Here is a 22,597-nt window from a genome sequence, read left to right as displayed (position 1 = left end):
ATCATTTTCGCCAGCATGCAGTGCTTTTAACTGACTCATATGCTCCTCAATCACCGGCAAAGGCTTCCATAATAAGCAGCAAAGTAGCACTCACTACATGTGTCTCATTCTTTCATCTTGCTTTCACCAATTTCCCCTATTAAATTAATATTCACAGTCACATTTGGACACCACTCTGGCTCTGAAACAGCATCAGCATATGGGACTGAGCGAACAAGCATTTTGATTTCTTAAGTAGAGGCCTCAAATTCCTTTTGTACAGCTAAGTAAACTAACCAGGGATGGGTGAGAGGTGGCCTTTTGCATCATGAACTGAACCCTCCAAACTCGTGCCTGGGATGGGGATGAGATCCACTGAAAAATTCTACAGCCTTTGTAATTAATGACTCAAACTAACAAAATCATGATGTCATTCTACAGGCTATGTCAGATCTAAGAAGGAGGGTTTGTGGAAACATACAGGAAAGCAACATAGCCCTGTACCTCCACAGTCTTTTGTTGAGGCAAATCTATCACATTTTATTGAAAAAATAATCCCTTCAAAGTGGCACGTTGGGCTCACATTTCTGTGTAGAATTTGTGTAAATTGGATGCAATTTTTTTTAAAAACTAGCCCATTTTCTGGTGGGTACCAGAAGGAGTTTTTATAAATTCCAACAGTAGAATAGCAGTGGGTAACAATTATATATATACATATAAATATATATATATATATATATACACACACACAGACACATTTGCAGCCTGTGAGTAGCAATGGCTGTATGTCTTATCTTGTATACGATATGCTCCATCAGCTACAAGCCGTAATCACAACACCAGACTTTCATTCATGTCTTCTAAGCAGCTCCTGGCGCTCAGCCGCCTCGGCAGAAGCACAGAAGGCTGGGTGGGATGGTGAGAGGTAGATTACTTCAACTGCATAAAAGTAACTGCGGGGTGGGAGGAAACATCTCGTAATTAGAACACGGGACGGAAATTAAGGTCTCTACCAACTCTGTCACAAAGGGAGTTCGTGATCCTTGGCGGAAAGCTTTCCGACCGCCCTCTCTCCACCTGCACAGCCGGGGCGGTGGGGCACAGGGACACTTGCACAGCGAGCGCCCGAGAGCACCCGGAGGTTTTCTCTGATGGCGGCAGGACCTTTGCCGAGCCGGAGGACCAGCTGCCCAGGCCGCGCCGCCCAGGCCCTCCCCGCTGGCCCCAGCCGGTAACGTAGCGGCGTTTGGGGAGGGGGGCACGGCGGCACCCTTGGCAATTCACGGCGGGAACCCACGGCGCGGGGGGTGAGCCGTGTCTCTCGCCTGCCCGCCACGCACCGAGACCGGCCCGGGCGGTTCCCCCGCCCGGTTTCGCGGCGCCCCGGCACCGGGTGCCCCCCGTCCGTCCGCCCCGGCCGTGCCCGGCGAGAGGCGGCGAGGGGCGGCCCGGCGGGGCCCCGCGGGGATGCGGGCGGCGGCGCCGCGGCGGGCGAGGTGAAGGCGACCTTGCGGCCGCTCCTCCCGCCCGCAGCGGCGGCTGCCGGCGGGCCGCAGGTGGGTGGCTGCGGGGCCGCGGGGTTCGGCGGCCCCGGGCGGGCCCCGGCGATGGCGGCGGGGAGCGCCGGGCCGAGGCTGCCGCGCTCCCGCCCCGGCGCCGCCCATTGCCGGGGCCGGGCGTCGCGGCCCCGTGTTGACACACGCGCCGGCCCTGCCCCCGGCGCCTCCCCGAGGTCGCCCGGTGGAGGTCGCCCGGGCGGCGGAGGCCGCGGCGCGGCGGCGCTTCCCGGTGAAGGAGGAGAAAGCCCCGGCCGTCTGCCCCAAGGGGCCGGCAGGGTCGCCCTGCGCCTCGGCAGGCCCCGTCCCTCCGGAAACTTTTCCCCGACCTGTTCGCCGCTGACCCCGGCAGGAGCCGCTGGCGGGGGCGGCCGTGCCCTTGGCAGCGCCGGGCTGGCCCGCCCGCCGCGCCGCGCCCCGCCCGCGGCCGTGCCGGAGCTGCGGCCGGCCCGGGGACACGCGTACCCGCCCGCACCGGGAGACTGACAGGGAATTTTAAACTTGTTTCAGGTACTCTACCTACCCTGCCGTTCCCCTGCTTCTAACTTTTGAGGTTGTTTTTGTGGCTGTTTTGTTTTTAATAATTCTGTGAGGAGGGTGTAGATTTATTCCCTCCGCTTTGTGTGAGATTACAGGCTGCATAATTTGGCTTGCTCTAACCGAACCGCAATATCTGTCGGTTTCACCATTCTCAGATCTGGCTGTGGCTTCTAAGCAGTAATTTCTCGTAAAAATTAATTTTCAATCACCTGTGTGTTTGGGGCGTAATTCTGCAGGCATGTCTGAGTAGCGCCGGGCGTGTAGGGTTGTATTTGTGGAGCGGTGACGCTATTTTATAATGCCCCGGGGGAGGAAACTCTGCCGGGCTGTGCTTGTTGTGCAGCACCTTCTGCAGCCGGACCTGGCCCTGTCTCGCACTCCCGTGCCTGGCTCTGGTTTGGTGCATCTGACAGGGCGAAATAAGCGATGGTGTTGCCAAAAGTCGGGTTAAGTAAATGCATCCCACTAAACGGCAGGCTACATTTCTTGAACAACAGATGTATTGAAATGTCGTGTTTACTGTGTCTTGTCCTCTTGATCTGTGTTTGCAAAGCAGAGACATAACTCATAGTTGCAGCTCTTAGGGTTATGCAATTAACAACATACTTAAGATAGCAGTAGCACGGTCTTTTGATCTGGAAGGAAAATAAACCATTGAAGTATGTCTGGGTTTTCAAACTGGCAGGGTACTTCCTCTTCCACTGTCTCCTTACCATGTAGCATTTGCCTATATAGCAAACCAGTCAGCTGACAATAAGACTTCTTCAAGGATTGTATTAGATATATCTTAGTGAACTGAATTCTCTAACTGACAATGCTCCAGGGTGATACTACACTTCAACAGAGTGTAATGTGTCATCAATGAATCTGAACTCAAGCATGTTGGCATTTTAAAGAGAATTTTAAACTGAGAGAGTTTTACAGTTATGTCAGTGTAAAACACATTTGCAACAATTTTAGGGAATTAGGGAGAAAATTTTCTGTTTTCTCTCTCCCTGCTCCCTCTTCTTTATTAATTAGACCACTTACTCTTGAAAATTCAAAAACTTACTTTTTGTTTTTTCCTGATGGGTGTAGTTGAACCAATTCAAAGTATTTCATCTCTATACAAATCTTACCATGGTTATTACACCTTTATTACGACACCAGACTTCTGGGCAGCAGTCACCCAGGGGAGCTGCAATTACCATTACCATTTGCAGTCCTTTTTAAAAGGCAGTTATTATTTATAAGATCCTGACAGACAGAACTCCACTAACAGTATTTTTACACATTTGCAAATCAAAACATGCATTGAAAAATATTGTCTTAAAATGTGCGTGCAGAGAAGTGGAGTTTATTGAAGATATGCAATTTAAAAACAGACCTCATACTCTCAACCTGACAGAGCATGAAGGGATTATCCAGACTTGACTCATCTGTGCAGATTGTGTATTTCATGCTGACTGCTGTGCTGAAGAACCCTCTGCTGCAGTGATTTCACTGCCTGCTTCCCTGGGTTGTACCAACCTTTAAAAACACTGTTGGTGTTCCAGAGCTGTTGATACTTTTGAGGAAAACTAAGTTTGCAGTTGGTGAGACTTGAAAAGATTGGAGGTGCAGTTAGATATTTGATGATACCTGTTGACTAGATATTTACTGCTCAGTTTTACATAGGTAAATCAAAAACCTTACAAAACTTAATTTTGTGAGGTCCTATACATGCTACACGCAGTTAAAAGTACTCTTTAAGCAAGCTGGAGAAAAAGCAATTCAAAGTCGCTGTGAAGTAAAATGAGGAACTTATTTGGGTCAGGTCAGTTTTTGTTGTACTCAGAAATGGCTACAGCTAAGCAACTCCATTTGGTAGAAAAGAGATGTGTGATTTAGTTTGACTTTTTTCATTAGAGGAGTCATAAAATCTTGTTTAGTATTTTCTGCATCATCTCCTAATATCTTAAGCCAGTTATTAAAAAATTTCTGCCCAGAACTAAAGAGTCTGTTATTTTTTTTCCAGTAATTGTCCTTTATTTATTTTTTAATTAAAAAAGATCATAATCTGGATTTTGGTAGCCTCAGCATCCAATGATCAATCTCTTCATAATCTGTATTTTAAATAATTCTTAAAAACTGAAATGCTTCAGAGGGAGTAGCAGTAGTAAATAATGGGGAGAGACATTTATAGTAATTAGGAGGAAGGGTAGAAAATGTGTGATGTAAAACTTCTGCTTTTCCTCTTCTGTAAATACTATTCTGCTGTTTTTGCTGTTCTCTGGAGCAATGTCTCACATATAGCTAGGTAGACATAGATAAGAGTTTTTCTAAGTTATCCAAGAGATATTTCATCATTCAGTCATTTCCATAGTGTTTGTTGCCATGGGAGCTAGCCAGCGGCCTTATTGGTGACGAGGTGATTGCACCTTGTTTTTTCACTTGGGGTACTGAAAACTGTGTCTGAGCTACTGTAAGAAACAGATGTTGTACAAAAACTGCAGTGAGTTGTTTCTATGAAGAGACTGAGCTGTTTCTGTCCTAGGACTGAAGTTGTAGAGTGATGCTTTATATCTCTTATCATGTATAGTTGTGTGTAAAATGCCTCATGTCTCCTAGCTTGCTAAATATTTACAATAAATGTACTACTTCTACCATATGTTTGAATCAAGAAGCCCATTAATTGAACAAGCCCATATTTTTATGCTTGAAAGAATTGACACTACGTTTTAATTGCTAAATTATATGTTAAAAGTAGACTATAAAAAAAACCAGAGGTGAGATGGTGTAATAAGAATCAGAGTAATTTTTCTTACTTCCTGGCCTCAAACTGTAGTTATTTTCAGTTTGAAAATAGATAGAAAATCAATTGTAATCTGCTCATAATTGCCTTCCTGGTAGAGTTATGAGGCATTTCACTCTCTCTTCTTCCCCTCTCCCCCACGCCTTTTCCTTCGTCCTTTTTTTTTTTAATTTTTTTTTCTCACTGTCTGTATTTTTCTTCTGTATGTCTTGTGGAATAGGCAGATCTCCAGAGCTAGCGGAGGTTTTTTATTTAAAAGGTCTTCATCTTTAAATGTTTTTGTGTAACAGCTTGAGGCTCTGTCAAAAAGCATGTTCCTTACCAAGTTGTTTGGTGGTGAGTAGAAATTGACAGAGGTTTTCATAACCCTGAGGCTTTCTGCTTAGATGAACCAGGCATTTCTCTTTTACCTATCAGGATTGATTACTTCAGGTTAGATCACGTCTTATGTAAAAACTTAGCTTGCGCTGCCAAAAACCCAAATTGCTTTTTCCTTAGCATGAGGTGCTGTGCTTGACATTTGACACTGACTTTTCACATTCTGCTAGGGTGTTGTACTGACCATTAAAGAATTATTTTAGGGCTTTGGTAAACTCAAGCTCCGTTCATTTTTGAGTTATAGCTGCAGAATGAGAATGCTTTGAGAGCATACCTCAATTTTAAGACTTGCGCCTCTACTCTCCCAGCTCAAAAGGTCCAGGCAAGATGTTTTCAAAGTTTCCCCTGGGGAGTAACATAGCTCACCCTCTGCAACTGTGAGATTCATCATTCTTCCAGGCTTATGTCATAGCGAGCACCAGACTACCTCTCCTGATGGCTTGAGCATTTTGAGGTAATATTTGTTTGATTTATGATACCAGTGTAACACTTTAAAATTTGACATATGTCATCCTCCTCCCTGGGAGTGTGGGTGTCTATTTATATATTTATATGTACATGTGTGTGTGTACGTGTAGATGGATACAGAATAGAATGCTAGACCATCCCAGGTTCTGCTGTCCTTTAAATGTAGAAACCTTCTATGTGCTCATAAATGTACCTCCCAATACCTCTGTTTTGGACCAAAGTGATTTGGTTCTAAATTCTTTCAGGATAAAGGTGTTCTTTGCATAAAATTTCTGCAGTATTATACAAAGTATTTAAAATGTATTCTTGCTTAAAATTACAATTTTCTTCAGGGTGGATAATGAGAAAACTAAAGCTTTGTTAAGAAGAAGGGATTTTACTTTATGAGAGGTTGGTATTTTGAGAAAAGAGTGGGTAGAGAGGAGGGAAGGGCAAGACATTCAATGGATGGGAGTGCAGAAAAGTTTAATGGATGTTATTAATCCTCCCAATGGAAGAAATAGAGTAGCTTCTTTTGGTATGAAAGGAATGTCTTGGGAGGAGGTTGAAAGTTTCAGAGGAGTGCCAGAGATTGGAGAATCAGTGAAGCTGGAGGTGTTCAGTAAATGTGACACAGGTTATTGCAAATACCTGAAAAGCATTTGCTTGCTGTGAGTAGGTAAAGTTCAGAGTCTAGGGAGCATCTTAAAGAGTAAAATCCTTGAGCCCTTTACTGCTTGACAGAAACTCACATGATAATTCCTAAATGACCATTTGTGTGAGCCGTGCTCCCCTATGAGCTGTAAAAAGTAATGTGCTAAGTTGTGAAATCAATGAATCAGTCCCATGAAGCTTTGAAGTTTTGTGATGAACTGAACATTTCAGTGTTGCTATGACTTAGACCTTTTATCTTAGGATTAATGAAATTTGGTGGTTTGGCAGAGGTTGTCTGGAAAAGGGACAATTGCCTGTCTTTTGGCAGAAGCTACTTTCCAAGTCTACTTTTGTTCTTTAAACTGTTAATGTAAGTATCTGGTGTCTCATTCTTCATCTCTTTGCTCTCATAGTTACCGTTATAGTTGGTGCCTTGACTCTCAACAGGTCTCTTCAGTCCTTTGTTATCTGTAAAGCTAATATTTGAATTGATTAGTTATCTATCTTTCCAGATTCAATACATGGCTTCATTATTGATGAGAGACAGTTCTCTTATAAGAAGTGCCATAAACATTTACATGGAGATCTTGACTTCATCTTAGTGGAGAGCCTTAGAGCCTCATAGCTTGCAGCAACATCCCCTAAGGTTTTTCCACCTTAAAAACATTCAACTGCTTTGGAAACCTCAGATAATTTTTCCTGCAGCAATAATTCTAACACATGCTATTTGTAATGCCAGATACACCTCTGGAAATGGTTTGTTCTGGCTAGGGAAGGACTGTGATGTGCAAGTGCCCAGGGCTGTGCAGCTGGGTTCACAAGTCTCTGTAGCAGCTGCTTCTGGGGTTTGTACTGCCTTTCTTGCTGGGTTGCCAGCTAGGCTTTTGCCATCCTTGCCGAGCTGGGAGTTGGACTCATTAGAGTTGCTGGACCTGTCACTGTTGGGATTACAGTCTGGATTTCTTGAAGCTGTTGAGCTACAGTCCATGCTTTCTGGTGAAAGATTAAAATCAGAGTTTTCTGCTTCACCTACTGTTTCCCCAGCCACTTGTTCGCTTCTCTTTTCATAGCTTTTTACTCTAGCTGTTCTGTGGAAGAAAATAACATCTGATATCATACATACATTGGTGGGATTTTCATCTGGTTCTAGCAAAAGACTGTGTGGCTAAATGTGTTTGGGTAGTGCTCACTTTCTGGAGCTTGACCTTGCTGCCGGGACTCATTCAAAGTCATGAGTTTTGTGTGAGATCTTTGCTGTCTTCTCTGAATTGAGCATTGCTTATAAGTGATACTTGGTAAACCACCCTTGCCTGATCATTTAGGAGAAGTTAAGCTACAGATCTCCCTGAGATTTAGTATGTGTTTGCATTGTGAAATTATGCAGCCAGTTTTTTCAGGAGTAAGAATAATTGTTGTTTGATAAGTTTTAATGGTGTTGGTAGAGTACATAGGTACTTAGGTCTCTCCATAAGGTTTTGTAAAGTATTTGGTGGTAGTCTGCCATCTGATTTGTTCATAAAACTGGCTGCTCCAAAGTTTTATAAGGCTGTGGTAGGACTATAACTCACATGCAATACCTTGATAAATTTTGGACATTAGTATGTTACAAATCAGTTTGGTTCTGATATATACATATGTTGCAAGAGAGACCTCAGATAAGCAAACTCATTAGTGTGAAATAGGCATCATCATCTTAAAGCTGATCTTTGTTGCTACTTCTGTGAGCAGTTTGAATTGTTCATCTGCAGCTTGAATGCACTTATCATTATGCCTGTGAGACCTCTGATGAGAAAATGTTTGTAGTGGGCAGACTGAAAACAGACGCCTCCGGTGGGCATTGTAAATAGGGTTTAGTTCATCTGCTGACATGGGATCCTTTTGTGGACCATAAAGCCTCATCCCTTGGTGAGTGTAAGATGATGTTGCAGAAATAGATAATAAAGCTAAATAGGGCATATTAGCAAGAGATTCACCATCAGGCCAAGTGAAGTGATCATTTACCTCTTGGCACTGGTGATGTTGTATTTGGAGCACTGAGTCCAGCTTTGGTCTCTAAAGGGCAAGAGAAAGCACTACCTTACAGGGACCAGTCTGGTGCATGGCAACCAGGTTGATTGGGGGCTGGAGCGCATTGTGTAATGAGGAGAGACACCAGGAGAGCCGAGTTTGTTCAGCCTTACTTAAGAAAAGACAAAGGGGGATCTTACTGCCATCTTCAGCTCTATAACTTGTTTGGAGAAGACGGAGTACTCTGTGTGGAGGCATGTAACAAAAGGGGCAAGAGGCAGCAGTTGCCAAGGTATAGCGAGAATAGTGGCTGAAGATGAAGAAAAATGTGACCATGAGAATACTTACACACTGGGGCAGGTGTTTGGGGAAATTGTGGAGTCTCCAGCCTTGGAAATGCTCAAAAGGGAAAGACACAGAGCAACTTACTGTAGCTGAACCTGTATTAAGTGGGAGTTTGTTGGACTAGTTGAACTCCAGAGATTCCTTCCAAACTAAATTATTTAATACTAAATGTTAAAGCATCACCAGTTCTGAATAAAGTATTCCCATTTGCATGTCTTTATCAGATCTAACTTCATGACAAGGACTGGGAAAAGGAAAGTATGAGCACTGAGGGGTTAGAAGGGCTCAAAATGTTAGCCTAATTAAAGAAATGTGTGCATGAATTCACAGGCCTAAAATCTAGCTGGCTTTTCAACTAAATACAAGAAAATTTGGTCAGCGATATTAATTACTGCTTTAAAAGCTGCAAACTTCTGAGCCCAGAATGACTCTGAGACTGCAAATAGCTGGAAAAATTATGTGAAATCACTAACACAGTTTTTCTCTTTCTGATGTATTAGGTTATCAAACATGAGCAAGCTGTTTATTAACATGTAAGATACTAGGATTTCAAAGCCTGTATGTAGCTCAGTGTGGAGACTTTTTGATGGTCTTTCCTGAGTTCAGTAATACAGTAAATCTGAAGAAAAGCTATACTTAAATTACAGGTAATAAGATAGACCTCTGTGCAGCTATTTTCTTTCATTCCAAGAATCCAAGTTCATTTGGAACTTTGATTTGCAGCTACAGTAACCCACTTTGTAAGATCTGGCAATTGTTGCCACTTGTGAAGTCTATCAAAAGCTTCTTCAGAAAGTAAGAAACAGTTATGTGCCAAGTGTGTCTCTACAAACCACATTATCATCTCTGTCTTCTCTGATTCTTAGCTTACTGAATCTGGGTAAAAAATTGAACCTTAACATGTTCTCTGCCTCTTTCATCCCAGTAGAGAGTAAATGGCAAGGCTGAAAGTCGTGCAGAAAATCCGCTGCTGGCAGCTCTCTTGCAGAAGGCTCCAGGCCAAAAAGACAACTGCAGCCGTGTGGTACAGGCATAGGAATTGTGTCTCAAATAAGCATAACACTGTGAAGCCATTTAGGGCGACACAGAGTCCAACCAACACATTGAACTGTGTCCAGGAACCCTGGAGATTATGGGGCTCTATTGCCAGCAACATGGCCTGAAACACAACCTGGCCATGTCTCTAGACAGTTTGAGAAGCCTATTTTCCTCTGACAAACCTTTCAAATTCTTCACAATAGTCTGTGGCACAGATAAAAGATATCAAGTTGACTAGCTAAGTGTATTTAAATGAAGAGAATACTTTTTTTCACATAACCATGTTAGTTTTGTAAGAGGATTTTCTTCTGACAGAACAAATTTGAATAAAAGTACTTTGCTAAGCATGATGGTATACACTTTGTACAGTTGTAGGCATTGTCTGGCCACCCAGTATTGTCACAGGGAAAGTTAATTAGACAGTTCAAATTTTCGTGCTCAGAAAGCATCCAGACAACGTGACTCTTTCTGGAAGTGGAGGAGATCAAATCTGACATGTATGTACTGGTGGAAACTTTTTTTCCCTTGAACATTTTGTATCCTTGTGTCTCCTTCAATTCATAAATAATAAAACTAAAACATAAAATAAGCAGTTGCAATCTTTAAGTAAGCACTGTTCCCCCATTTGTTGCAGAAATAGACAGTGCATTTCACACCTGAAGTTTGTGAGATGGTGTTGGTGAGAGCAGTTGCCCAACCTTAGTGTGTAAAGGGGGTTTCAGTGCTTTCTGGGTTGCAAACCCCTAAGTACTTTCCTGCAGAGCTTTGTGTCTATTCCCAAAAAACCCCCCAAGAATTTCTGGCCATGTGACTTACTGCCCTTGGAAAGAAGACTTCTGGGATTGTCCATATGTGTGCATGCCCTGATGTGCTTGTGCAGGTGTGGGTACAGTGGCTTGTATATTTGTGCTGGAGTTTAACCACATTTGAGTTGGAGCATCCACTTAAAGATGGGAAATCCTTGTGCCTGCTGTGTGTCATTGTGCTGGAGGCAGCCAGCAATGGCCTGGTTGTACTAGGAGGGGTTGTGTAGCACGGAAGGGGAGGTGATCCTTCCCCTGTGCTTGGCACTGGTGAGATAAATCTGAGCCCTCCTGCAGAAGAGAGACATGGAGTTATGGAGTGAGGCTAATGAAGGGCCAGAAAGATGATGAAGGGAGTGGAGCATCTCCTCTAGGAGGGAAGGTTGAGAGAGCTGGCACTGTTCTGCCTGGAGAAGAGGCTTGTGGGTTTCTTATCAATGCATATAAATACTTGAAGGGTGTGTGCAAAGCAGACAGAGCCAGCCTCTTTTCAGTGGTGCCCATGGACAAGACCAGAAGCAGTGGGCACAGACTATTCCTTCTGAACATTAGGAAATGCACTTTTTCTGGGAGGATGACCAAGCAATGGCAGCTGCCCAGGGAGGTTGTGGAGTGGCCATTCTTGGAGGTGTTCAGATGCTGTCTGGACAGGGTCTAGCAGCTGGCTCTTGGTAGCCCTGCTGGAGCAGGGGAGCTGGACCTGATGTCCTACAGAGGTCTCTTCCAACTTCAGGGATTCTGTGACGCCTGTGAAAGGAGCACATCTTAGGAACCCATGCCTACAGTGAATACCTGTAAGTTACGTTACTGAGGAAATCATCATCCTCTTAGGTAAACAGTGGAGGGTTTTTTTGTCACATGATCAAAACTATTTAATTTTAAAATTAAAATCTGCTTCAGAAAATGTGTTTCATTTCAGGTGCTACACCTCAGTGTGGTAGTGAGGGTGATGATGCCAGTGTTTTTGGCGTCGCAGAATGCTGCTTTGTGCTTTCTGTGTAGTTGACTGGTGTGGTTCAAGCCTCTTGGGCTCCTCATGTAGGCACACTGTGCAGCTGCAGGCTGGTGCTTTGTCATGTTGTGATGAACAGCTCATGGTCACTGCCTTTGTCTACCAACAGAAAAATGAAGACTGGATCTGTTTCACCTGTGGTTAGCAAAAAAAAAGTAATTGCTACATATGATAACACTTGGGGTTTTCTGCTTCTCTTCAAAACCTCAGAGGACTTCCTGATAAATGTTGCAGTGGTTTGCTCAGGTCTTGCATGCAGCCAATATACCAATGATCTAATGGGATAATACCAGAAACTGTAGACATTCTGGCCTTCTTTTAAGATGATGCCCTGCTGGAAAACGCATCTCTGCTTTTTTAATTTTAGGGATAACTAGAGAGAGATGAGTCTTTTTTCAAAGAGAGAAAGAACTTTTCACCACTTTGTTTTAATTCATTTGAAAGTGCATATTTTTCTACAGAGCAATTTGAAAATACGGTTGAACCTTATTTTAAAATATGGTGGTTTTGAAAGGTTAGTCATTCTCTAGGCAAAACATTACTCATCTTTATCATAATATCAGTTCTTTTTCTGAATTCTAGGCACTCTTTACGGGTCATTTAATTCAGTCCTTTGTATGGCTGTAAAGTGATGGGTTTTTGTCTGGTTTTGACTGTGAGTAGATCCAGTCTAGAGCACCACTTACCACTCCTCAAAACTAGGCGATCTTCTTTCAAGTGTTCTATTTAAGATAGTCTATCTCTTCGTATAACTTGAAAGGAATTTTTTTTTGCATTGCCACCTTGTAATTTTAAAAATAAGCATCTCCCTTGCAGCTCCCAAGTCCAACAGTAAACATAAGTTTTTCACCTTTTTTTGAGCTTTGTCTGTAGCCTATAACCTTAATTTCTACTTCATAAATGCAGTGGTACATGATTGATTTAACTTCTGCAAAGTTAAATCAATGTGTGTTCTTGCAAAGAACATAATTTATTACAGGAGACTTAGCACAAAGTTGTAAAATAAAAGATAATTAAACATGTTAATGGGACAAATTGTCTTTCTAATTGCTGCAATAATACCGCTGGAGTTACAGAATGACAGAATGACCATTTTGTATGCTTGCATAAAATAATTTCCCTTTAAATAAGACTTTGCTTTCAGTGTTTGAAACAACAAGATTTGGCTGGAGCTAGCAGCTTCTTTGGAGGGTTTTTAGAGGGTTTTTTCTGCCTTATAGTATTGCTTCCCTAATATCTTCAGCCTCTGCTGTCTGAATTTCCCAGCTGCTCCAGCTCTCCCCCCTTTGGTCTCTCTGGCCCTTCCATGTGTGCTTTTCACACCACACTGGGCAGGTGGGGGGGAGGATAAAGGGGATGCTCTCCTTCCCACCCCTCACCCAAACCAAGAGACAGCCTGGTCTGTATCTCTCTGCAGCATCCCATACACTTCTGCTGTGCCATTCTGAAATCTCCTTCCACCACGGAGTCTCCAAGCCCATCACCTCCAGGCAATTCAGGATTTTGTGCTGGCCTGCTGTTTAATCAAGTGGCACTAAGGACCTGATGAGCACTGTACAAGATGTCCCATACCTAGCAGCCACAAATATAGGTTTTTATAGCTTACTCATCTTGCAAGACCAGAAATTTGAAGGAGCTGTTACATTTGCTGTGTCTGGATTTAATTTACTACCTCTTTGTATTTTGAGTGTCATAATAGGAAGCTGTTGAACTCATTATTGGATTTGGAGGTTTTAGCACAAAAAGTAGAACTTGCTTTGTCCCTTTGTGCTGTGTGCCTTGTGCTTGCTTTATACCTTCTGGTGATGCTCTTAGGCACATCTGCCTTTCACAGATGTGATGGCACAGCCCCACTGTTTCATACAATGTCTTTCATGCAGGTGAGCTCATCATTCCCACAAGGAAGCCTCATCTACTTGATAAGCCTTAATATGAATGCTTTTCTGTCATCACAAGCATGATTTAATAGGATGATCTGATACCTTGTAAACCTTCAACAACCCACCTTCTTTTAGGGAAGAGCTGAGAAGATGCTTCCAGAAGAGGCATTTGGTTTAAGTAACTGATGTTGTGCACAAGATAGAATTAGAAAAAGTCGTCTTAATTCACCCAACTCTAGTTTACTAGAATATTTTCTGTAAATTTAACAATATAATGTAAGTCTTCAGACTGCATCCATTCTCATTTTGGTCACAGTGCTGCAGAATGGTGTTTGCATGAACTTTAATCTGCAACTAAAGTTTATACCTGGTTCCCTGAAGACGTGCACTTGGTGTGTGGAGAGTATGGTGGTACATGAAACAGGATGGTATTTTTATTGTTACTGTAGAAGACATAGAGGGGGCAGGTCTTTGCAAGTGAATATCTTACAGCATTATTTTTAAGGCAGTTTTCTAAGCTGAGTAATACACTTGCAGTAGTTGTGGCTGTAGAGCCATAAGTACAGCACTTCTCTGCCACGGAGTTCTCTGTTACAGATGTATATAAAGGGTATCATATATGTATCTGCAAAGCAAGCATCTCTGTGTTGCAAAAGAAATGCCCGGCTCTAATCAGGGAGATAACAAATGACTAGCCTAGTGATCCTGCTTGCATTTAAGTGCAGTTCTTGGACATAGGTGAACTGGACTGGCTTCCAATTTTGCCTACAGAAGTTTTAATATGCTTAACGTTATCCAATACCGGCAACTGAGGTAGTCTAAATACCACAGCAGGGACTGATTAGCTTTTTCAGATCACTGCTTTTATTCGCTGTTTGCAAAGAGGCTTAATCCAGTGCTGGGGATCAGGCGTCCCACTGTGCTCGTGGGTAGCTTTCTCTCAGTCTTTGTGTTCACAGTGGCAGAAATTAGTGTGGAGTCTCCTCCTGCCTCTGACTTAAAAGCTCCAAAATTGTGGTGTTAGTAGTTGTTTTTAGGAGCGTTTAATGGACAGTGTGGAGAAACTATAGTTGGGGTTTCTTCTTTGAAGTTTAATATCTGGGCACCTGATAAGCACGTCAGTGTAATAGCATGACAGTATGTACTTTCATTTACTGTGTTGAATTGCCTTAATATCCACATAAAGCTTCGAAAGTTACTTGAAACAGTTGTAACAAACCTACTGTCATTCTCCCCTTCTGTTAAATCACAGTAGATATTTCCCAGCAGTTTGCCTGTCCTCACAAGCAGAGGAGGACAGCTGCCTCTGTGGTTCTCATTATTGCTTTTAGTCATGTAATGATGCTGAAGTTCAGTAAATACGCTTTTCTAGTAGTCATTCAGATGAACATTTGCAAATGCAGAATCTCTTCCTTCTGTGTGTTGACCTGTCTTCAGCTGAAGTTATCAGCAGTGGCAAATTCTTATTTGAAAGTCCAGTGTGCCACCTTTTTTTTATCAAGCATCAAACCTTGCTACAATTTTGTTGCTAAATGTCTGTGTTGGGCAATGGAAATGTTGGGCAGTGAGGGGAGATGTGGACTGGAATTTGTGTTTCTGTGTCGATTACTTCAATTGAAAATAAAAACAATAAAGAGTTGGCTATAGCCTAGCTCCAGACTTCTGTTCAAATATTCTGTCATCGAGAAGAGGTGGAAAGATCTTGGCATCTAGAACAGATCTGTGATAAAATAAAAGAGGAAAGCAGTTGTGTTGCAAACAAATGTAAGGGACTACAGAACAAAAGAGTGGTTTGTAGTCCCTTTATGTCAAGTGCTCTAATGTTTCAACTGCTTAAAAATATCCATTATTTCATATATTAATATTATATGGTTTTTGTTTAAAGACTTTCACCCCCTCCATTGAAATTACCCACAAGTACTCTTGGAGTTGTGTGTAAATGCAAGTTTGTTGCAATTATTGACTAATCTAGAAAAGGGTCAGAAAATTCAGAAAGCAGTTTCTGAATGCATTTCAATGTTTAGTGTGGGCTCCTTTCATACCTCCTTGTGCTTTATAACACTATGATTAATTTTGCTAACAAGAAAAGGGGACTACAATAGCTCCTGATAGATTTATTTTTCTTTAATATTTTTCCTGACAAAGAACATTTTGTTTCCATAATAGAAGGGGTTATATTCCTTCAGACTGATATATTTTAATAGAAACTCACAATTTTTACTACTTAAAAAATAATTCTTTTCTTTGTTTCATGAATTAGAAACAATGAGGAGAAGCTGAAGTCTGCCCAAGCCAGGTGTTTCTTGTTGGCAGCCTGCTCCCTAATGACTCTGGCTCTCATACAGCAGCTGCCTGCTAGTCTCTTTTGTAAGGCCTATTGTTGCTGCACACCCCTCGTTAATACACATGCTGCCCGGGGCAGACCCTGAGAATGACATCAACTTGCTTATCTTAGAAACCTCGGAACCTGATGCAGGATGGGGAGGTTGCCTTGCATCTGCCCAGCCAACTAATTGTGAGCTCTGCCGGCCGTGATTGGCTCCGCGGCCGCTCAGTAGTAGGTTAAGCAAAGACATCGCGGGTCCATCTGTTCGTCCATTCATTGTTCTGCTTGCTTGCCTGAAGTCTGCAGCTGAAATCGTGTTAAGGAGTTGCTTCTGGAGCAGCTAAGAGAAACCAATGTCTGTGTGTTTTCCAGCCAACGTGAGTATGGGGGCTTCTCTCTGCACAAACGGGACGGTTCACCTTTCTGGCGTTGCAGCTTTATCAGTTTGCATTTGGACAAAGAGCCAGCCTGCATGTCGGCTGAGATTTGCACACTTTGGGTGTCTCTTGGAAAAAGAGGGATAGAAAAACAGTTGTGTGCTAAGAGTAAGTATATTAAAGAGCATCGATTCACACTGCATTCTGTTAAGGACTTTTTGAAAGCATCAGTAATGGTGCATTTCCCAGAATTTGAAAATGGTAGGAGTAGCCATAAACAGAATTAATTCTCTAGCCCATTGGGGAGAAGGAGAGGTTTCAATTTCTAAGTTACAGATATTTACCCTTTTTTGCAAATAAGCTGTTATTCAAATTGTGAGTAGTAGAAAAAGCTCTTAGAAAGAAAACCAGAATTAGACACCTTTTCCATTACACTACACTGTGGGTGAAATTTGCCATGTTTGTGGAAGTAGGAAGAGCTCCATTATAAGCTATCTGAAGAGGCTGCCATGTAAGATTGAGCATGAGGGTGCTCTTAGACACGGTCAAAGGTTTTAAGTTTTTAAAACCAGTTACCAGTGTGTCAGATCTAGGCCGGTTGTTTTTATAAAGTTTCTAATCTGTTTTGTTTTATATTTTGAGTTCAGATGTTAGGCTGAAGAACAAACACTGTGTGCTCACACATGAGCCAATGTTCCAAGGATCCTGTAAAAAAAAAAGTCCAAAACAAAGACCTTCATATAACAGTTGAGAGGGAAAGAGAGCATATAAAAGGGTTAAAAAGAGGTTTGCATTTCTACCACATGCCCTATTGTGTGAACATATGCATGAGTCTATTGAAAGTTTTCAGAAGATGGGCAGGCCACCAGTTGCTGGTCTCCTGCAGTTCCAGAAGACATCTGTTGCCCCAGAGCATTAACCAATCTGTTCAATGGGACATCCCTCCTTTGTTGGATAGAATGATGCAGACAACAGCACTCGCTCAAATACAATGGTAATTAAATACATAGAAACTACAGCAGTAGGTATTTATTACATATTCATTATTTTATTTGCATTGTTGCAGTATCTTTATCATTTGGATAACAGATACATTCTTTTTTTCTCTTTTCTGATCAACTCTGCACTTCTGTTTGTGACAAGCAGTGAGTGTTTCAACAAAATTATTTCAATATTTTACATTTTGTGTTTAGGAGACTTAGAAAAAGTCTACCTGTGTGAAACATGTTGAACTCTTTCCCTGTAGACTGTATCTTCAGAAACTTGTTGATGGTCTTTTGCAAATACACATTTTCTGTTACACTGTGCCACATGACACTACTTTACTCTGTTATTTTCCTCTGTGAACTAAATTTGCATAAAATGACTTTTTATGCTCAACTGTAAGTGGAAAATATTCTGAATACACAGTAAAAGATTAGGTGATCTACTAGCCCACGTCTCTTTGAGAAATATTTCTGTTTTGTGTGGAGGTGAACCAATGGGCTGATTGTTGCTAATGGTTAGTGGAAAATAGTGACAACTTCTAAGAAATGGTAAAATGTTATACTTCTACAATGAAGTGCTCATCTGGATTGTTATATTTATACCTGATAAATGTATGTGCAGTACTTTAAGCCTTTAACAGTGAACACAGTGTGAGATACTGTCATTTCAAAGGGGCTACAGTTTAAAACATATGTTATCATAGGTATGTCTAAATTGGGAGTTACCCATTTTATTAACCGTTTCATAAATACAAATTGTTTTACTGAGCTGTGGTGAGCATAACCAAAAAGGGAAGACTTTCATGACTGGAATTTTTGGGATGATTTTTGTTTGTTTATCTTTCATTTAAATCAGAATTCATAGTAGATGCTTTTCTTAGCTATTTGGCGTGGTATCAGTCAGCATACTTTAAAACCATATGTGTGCAATAAAAGCTCCTTGTGAATAAAGAATTCTTAGCTGCTGTTGCTCCTTAGATAAATGTGACCTTTTCTGGTTTTCATGAGCTTCGTTGTCCTGTATATAGGTACACTAGTGTTTATTTGGAATACAAATTCATTCAAATTGACTGCCTGGCATGTTGCTCTTCACTAACCAAACCAAGACAAAATAATCAGCAGCATTCAATAGTGACATCTGATTTTCATGGTTCTAGTCAGTGAATCTCATAAAGGACATCATGATGGGAGCTCTAAAGTGTAATGTTTCTAAGACGTGCTACTGACCACAAATACGATATACAAAGTTTCCAGGCACTGTAAAAATTTGTCTGAAAATAAGTGCAATTTGCGTGCAGGGTTTAGGCCAAATGCCAGGAATAGTGTACTCCTTATGCAAAACTGTTTCAGAAATATTTAGCTTTGAATTGACAGTACAAATACAATTTTAACTATGCTTTTAAAGCAATATTATAATGACTATATATTATCTGTGGGAGATGTTAAAGCTGCTCCTTCTAGTATTCTGTTCTTTAAATAGTTTCTGAAAAACAGTAGAGTTCTTTGCAAAACAAGCAATTATATATTGAAGAAGGATGGAGATTGACAAGAAAATTAAAGCAGATAGATGTGAGGCTGATTATGTATATATTCCTAACAATGGACCAAGCTCAGGCTACGGTCATTTTTCATATGCAGTTGATGTGCAAATCATCTAAAGTACGTTTCATATAATGCCTGATCTTCAGACACATTCATATGCTAGTGACTTCTTTGAATTGCACTGGAGGGTGTTATGATTGTAGTTGCTGTAAAGCACTTAAACTTCAAGAAAGAAGTGATTGGAGAATGACTTAAGTATTATTTTAACTAACACCAAAAAAAAAAAAAATCCTCTTTCTAATCTGTGCACTTCAGTCTTTTGCTATTTGATGCTGTTAATATGCAAACTCTTCTTCCCCCCCTTCCAAAAAAGCCCTCCCTTCACTTTTAGTTCAATACTAAAATGACATTTCACAGTACACGGATTTAGGCAGTGACCCATTATCTCCCTGTATTCTGCAGCAGCGGTACATGAGCAAGCTCAACTTTTCAGTCCAGCTTAAAAGTATTGCCCATTAACTAGACTTCCTCGAGTCAGAGCAGATTGTGGGGTTGGTGGAACAATGATGTCGGGGCTTCCAGATTGGTTTGGCAGCTGCATTGTTCTCCGAGGGGAAACCAGACGCACTTAAGTCCCGCTCTCTTTCATGGGCTTTTGTTCATACCAAATTATTCTTTGGCTGTGCTAGTATTCATGATGGTATGTTAAAGGAGCGCATCCTAGCAACTAGAGGCTGGTTGCTAGGCAGCCTGGCTTCCAATGGGGGCTGCTTGTTTGCGATTTGTTTTAATTTTTGTGTGTGGTGTGTGTGTGTCAGTCCTGTGAAGGCCACAGTGTTGGTTTTTTAACTGTATCTTTTTATTTGAATATTGTGATTTGTTACTACCTCTGTGCTATCAAGTGTATTATCTTAGTTAATAAATCAGTGTGTGAAAAGGTCCATTTCCTAAATTCTTGTTGTGTTTTATCTCCGGGTTGCTAGAAATCCTAAAGCTTTACATTAAGAGAAGGCAATATTCATTAATACACTGCCTGAGAATTACAGCCCTACTGCCTTCTAACAAGATAAGATCTAAATAAAACTTTGTTTTCTTCCTTATTGGCCTTGCTGTGATTAAGGTGTTGGAGATGAAAGCACTGATGATAGATAAGATTTATTTATGTTAGCTAGAAATGTTCAGGTAGAGTAAGATTTTTGTGCCCCATAGCCAGAACGCTCTACCACAATAGTGATGTCTTGGCACTCCCTGGCTATAGAATCTTCTTTTACTGAACCATGGATTGGACTGTTTGATTCTCTCTAATCTTGAACCTGGATTAATTTGTCTGGTGCACACTCTCAAATCTTTATTGCAAGAAGAGGAAAGTACACTGTATATTAAAAATACTGCGCCAATCTTAAATGCTCATCTATAAGGGGATGGGAGAGTTAATGTATTTGCTGACAGAAATTTTAGGTTCAAGTGAAGTCCTTTGTCTCTATATCTTGCTTTATATTCTGCCTTACAAGATGGAAGTGTGAAAGAACTCTTTGTTTCATAGTCTTTCCTTAATTTAAATTCTTCTTTTTCATGGTAACCTTGCAGTACAATTGGTCCATATGGTCCATTTTTATTTATGAGAAATAATTTATGTTTTATTTTCTTTATTGAAGCAGTTAGCAAAGATTGCTGTTTCAAAGAACAAAGTAAGGGAAAGAGGTAGCAATCTGCCTTTAAATGTAGGTTGTTGAAGTAATGTTTGTGATGAAATGGGTAACTAACTTCTGTATAACTGTGGCTATGCAAAATTCCTCAAGAAAATCTGATATGGGGAGTATATGAAGTCCAGAAAACTGCAACTTCTTTCTTCCATTCTTCCTAAATGACTCATATCTATACATGTATAGTTTTGATTTATCAAAAGGCTTGCAAAAATCTAATGCAGGAGCTGAAAACAGCTTTTGATTTTGTTGCCTTGTTGGCTTGATGAATGGTCTGTTGGAATTACTGCAAAGACTTCCATTGGCTTTATTGGCCATTAGATCAATCCACGTCCCTAAATGCTGTATGTGTTAGTAGTACAACACTCTGTTGAGAGCAATTAGTCTTTCTTGACTTAATTATCACTTTATAAGGGAATTCAGAAATAGTTTGAGTGTATTCAGTTGAGCTGATAGTGTCTTTCAGGGCCAATAAGTTTTTATTTAATCATGCTTTCTGTTACTAATAAGCCAGAGAATCTTGCACTATGCTAATTTCTTTCTGTTCAACATACTGTAGGATATTTAGTTTGAAAACCTTTTCTAGAGTATTTATAGTCACTTTTTTGTTGTTGTTGTTACAACATAGTCCTATGCTAGAAGAAATATCTCATTATTTTTAAATAGTTACTTTACTCCTGTCTCTACATTACAGTAAGTGAACTTGGAGTCTTTGGTTTCATATTCTTTCATAAATCCATTTCTAGGAATGTATAAGTAAAACATTTGATACATTCAGAAGACAGGTAGTTAGTTATTTATCCTCTTAGTGGAGATATTCCTTAGAAAGTTTTTTCCACAAAAAGCCTTCCATGTTTAAAAAAAGAAAGAAGTTCTATTTCTCGGCTGCAAGAGAATAAATGCAGTTCTGAGGAAGCAGCAAGAAAATAGAAAACAAGAAATGCGTGTAACCAGTTGCAACGTTTTTGTTTTCTCTTTAGGAATACGGAACACTTTATATTCAGGAATACAAGAAAAACAGCAAAGTGGAGTCAAGTGCATGCAGCAGCTTCATGGGCTTGAAGGATCATCTGGGGCATGACTTAGGCCACCTTTATGTGGGGAGCACTGGCACACAAATAAATGCAATTGTACCTTGGTCGATGGCGGAGAAGCCAACGATGGATAAGGTTAATTCTAGGAAAGAAGACAGAGAAAAGGAGACATCTGAAGAGACTTCTGGAAGCTCCAGCTGTGACTCTGAAGAAAGCACAAATTCTGATAATGATTCAGAGAGACTGAATAATTCTGCATCGGAGTCACATTTATTGCCTAAGACTCATCGACAGCTGTGCCGATCTCCTTGCTTAGAGCCTCATATACTCAAAAGAAATGAAATCTTGCAAGACTTTAGGATAGAAGAGGCTCAGATAGTACCTAAAGAAGTCAAAAAGCCTCCTGATGTGGTGAAAGAATATCAAACCAAACTGGAGTTTGCACTTAAGTTGGGTTACTCTGAAGAGCAGGTTCAACTTGTACTAAATAAACTTGGTACTGATGCTTTAATAAATGATATTTTGGGAGAACTTGTCAAACTTGGGAATAAAACTGAGACTGATCAGACTGTAACTAATGCTAACACTAGTGTAATGCGTGAAGCGTCTTCCATAGAGTCTCAGAGGTCAGAGTCTCCACTGCAGGAGGATGTGACAGAGGATGGAGACAACCTGAGGCCAATAGTTATTGATGGCAGCAATGTTGCAATGAGGTATGTGACCATGAAGGTTTTGCTTTTCTATTTAAATGGAAACAGAAAGTTCTTGCCCCTCAGTTCAAGCACTGATGTTTGGTGTGACTTCCTTAAACTGTATGCAGGGTCTCTTTTAAGTGTCTTTGTCAACCACACAGTGTGCTGATATTGCACAGCTATATTAATGTATACAATCAGGCTACAAGTCTGTAGGACTTCAGTGGCGTACTACTCACTGTTAGAACAACCAGAGGTTAATGCCATTGTCCCTTTGTAGGCAGATAGCAAATCTCTCCTTCTACAGGCAATTGCTGGATGGAGTTATGCACAGAAAGTTACAGCAAATGTGAGATTCCTTAAGGTTATAAAATAGTGATGTAGAATTAAATGGCTTAAGGGATACTTAGTTGGCTAATCTTTAAGAACTGATCTGCCCATAACATTGGTCTTGGTTGTCAGTTTTGGATTTAGGTTTTATGGCCAATAATTGTTGAAATTAGTGTGTGAAAGATGACTTTCACT

At 41.0% G+C, this 22,597-nt stretch overlaps 1 protein-coding gene across 4 annotated transcripts in view; it reads left to right on the top strand.

The window, feature by feature from the left end:
• Nucleotides 1-1,078: 1,078 nt before the first annotated feature.
• ZC3H12C (zinc finger CCCH-type containing 12C) overlaps nt 1,079-22,597 on the top strand; it is a 39,664-nt gene continuing 18,145 nt past the window's right edge. Inside the window, exons 1-2 of one of the 4 annotated variants that reach the window (XM_030953638.1) lie at nt 1,095-1,210; nt 21,327-22,093. In XM_030953638.1, the coding sequence (XP_030809498.1) occupies nt 21,399-22,093 (695 nt within the window). In that variant the 5' untranslated portion in view covers nt 1,095-1,210; nt 21,327-21,398. Of the gene's footprint in view, nt 1,211-15,793; nt 16,284-21,326; nt 22,094-22,597 lie in introns of those variants that run through there. The other 3 variants (XM_030953622.1, XM_030953630.1, XM_030953647.1) reach the window with 3 other exon arrangements.

The sequence above is a fragment of the Camarhynchus parvulus genome, chromosome 1 (genome assembly GCF_901933205.1).
Source record: "Camarhynchus parvulus chromosome 1, STF_HiC, whole genome shotgun sequence".
NCBI classification, from domain to species: Eukaryota; Metazoa; Chordata; class Aves; order Passeriformes; family Thraupidae; genus Camarhynchus; species Camarhynchus parvulus.
Note: the sequence above shows the minus strand (reverse complement) of the source record. Positions and strands in the feature narration are given on the sequence as shown.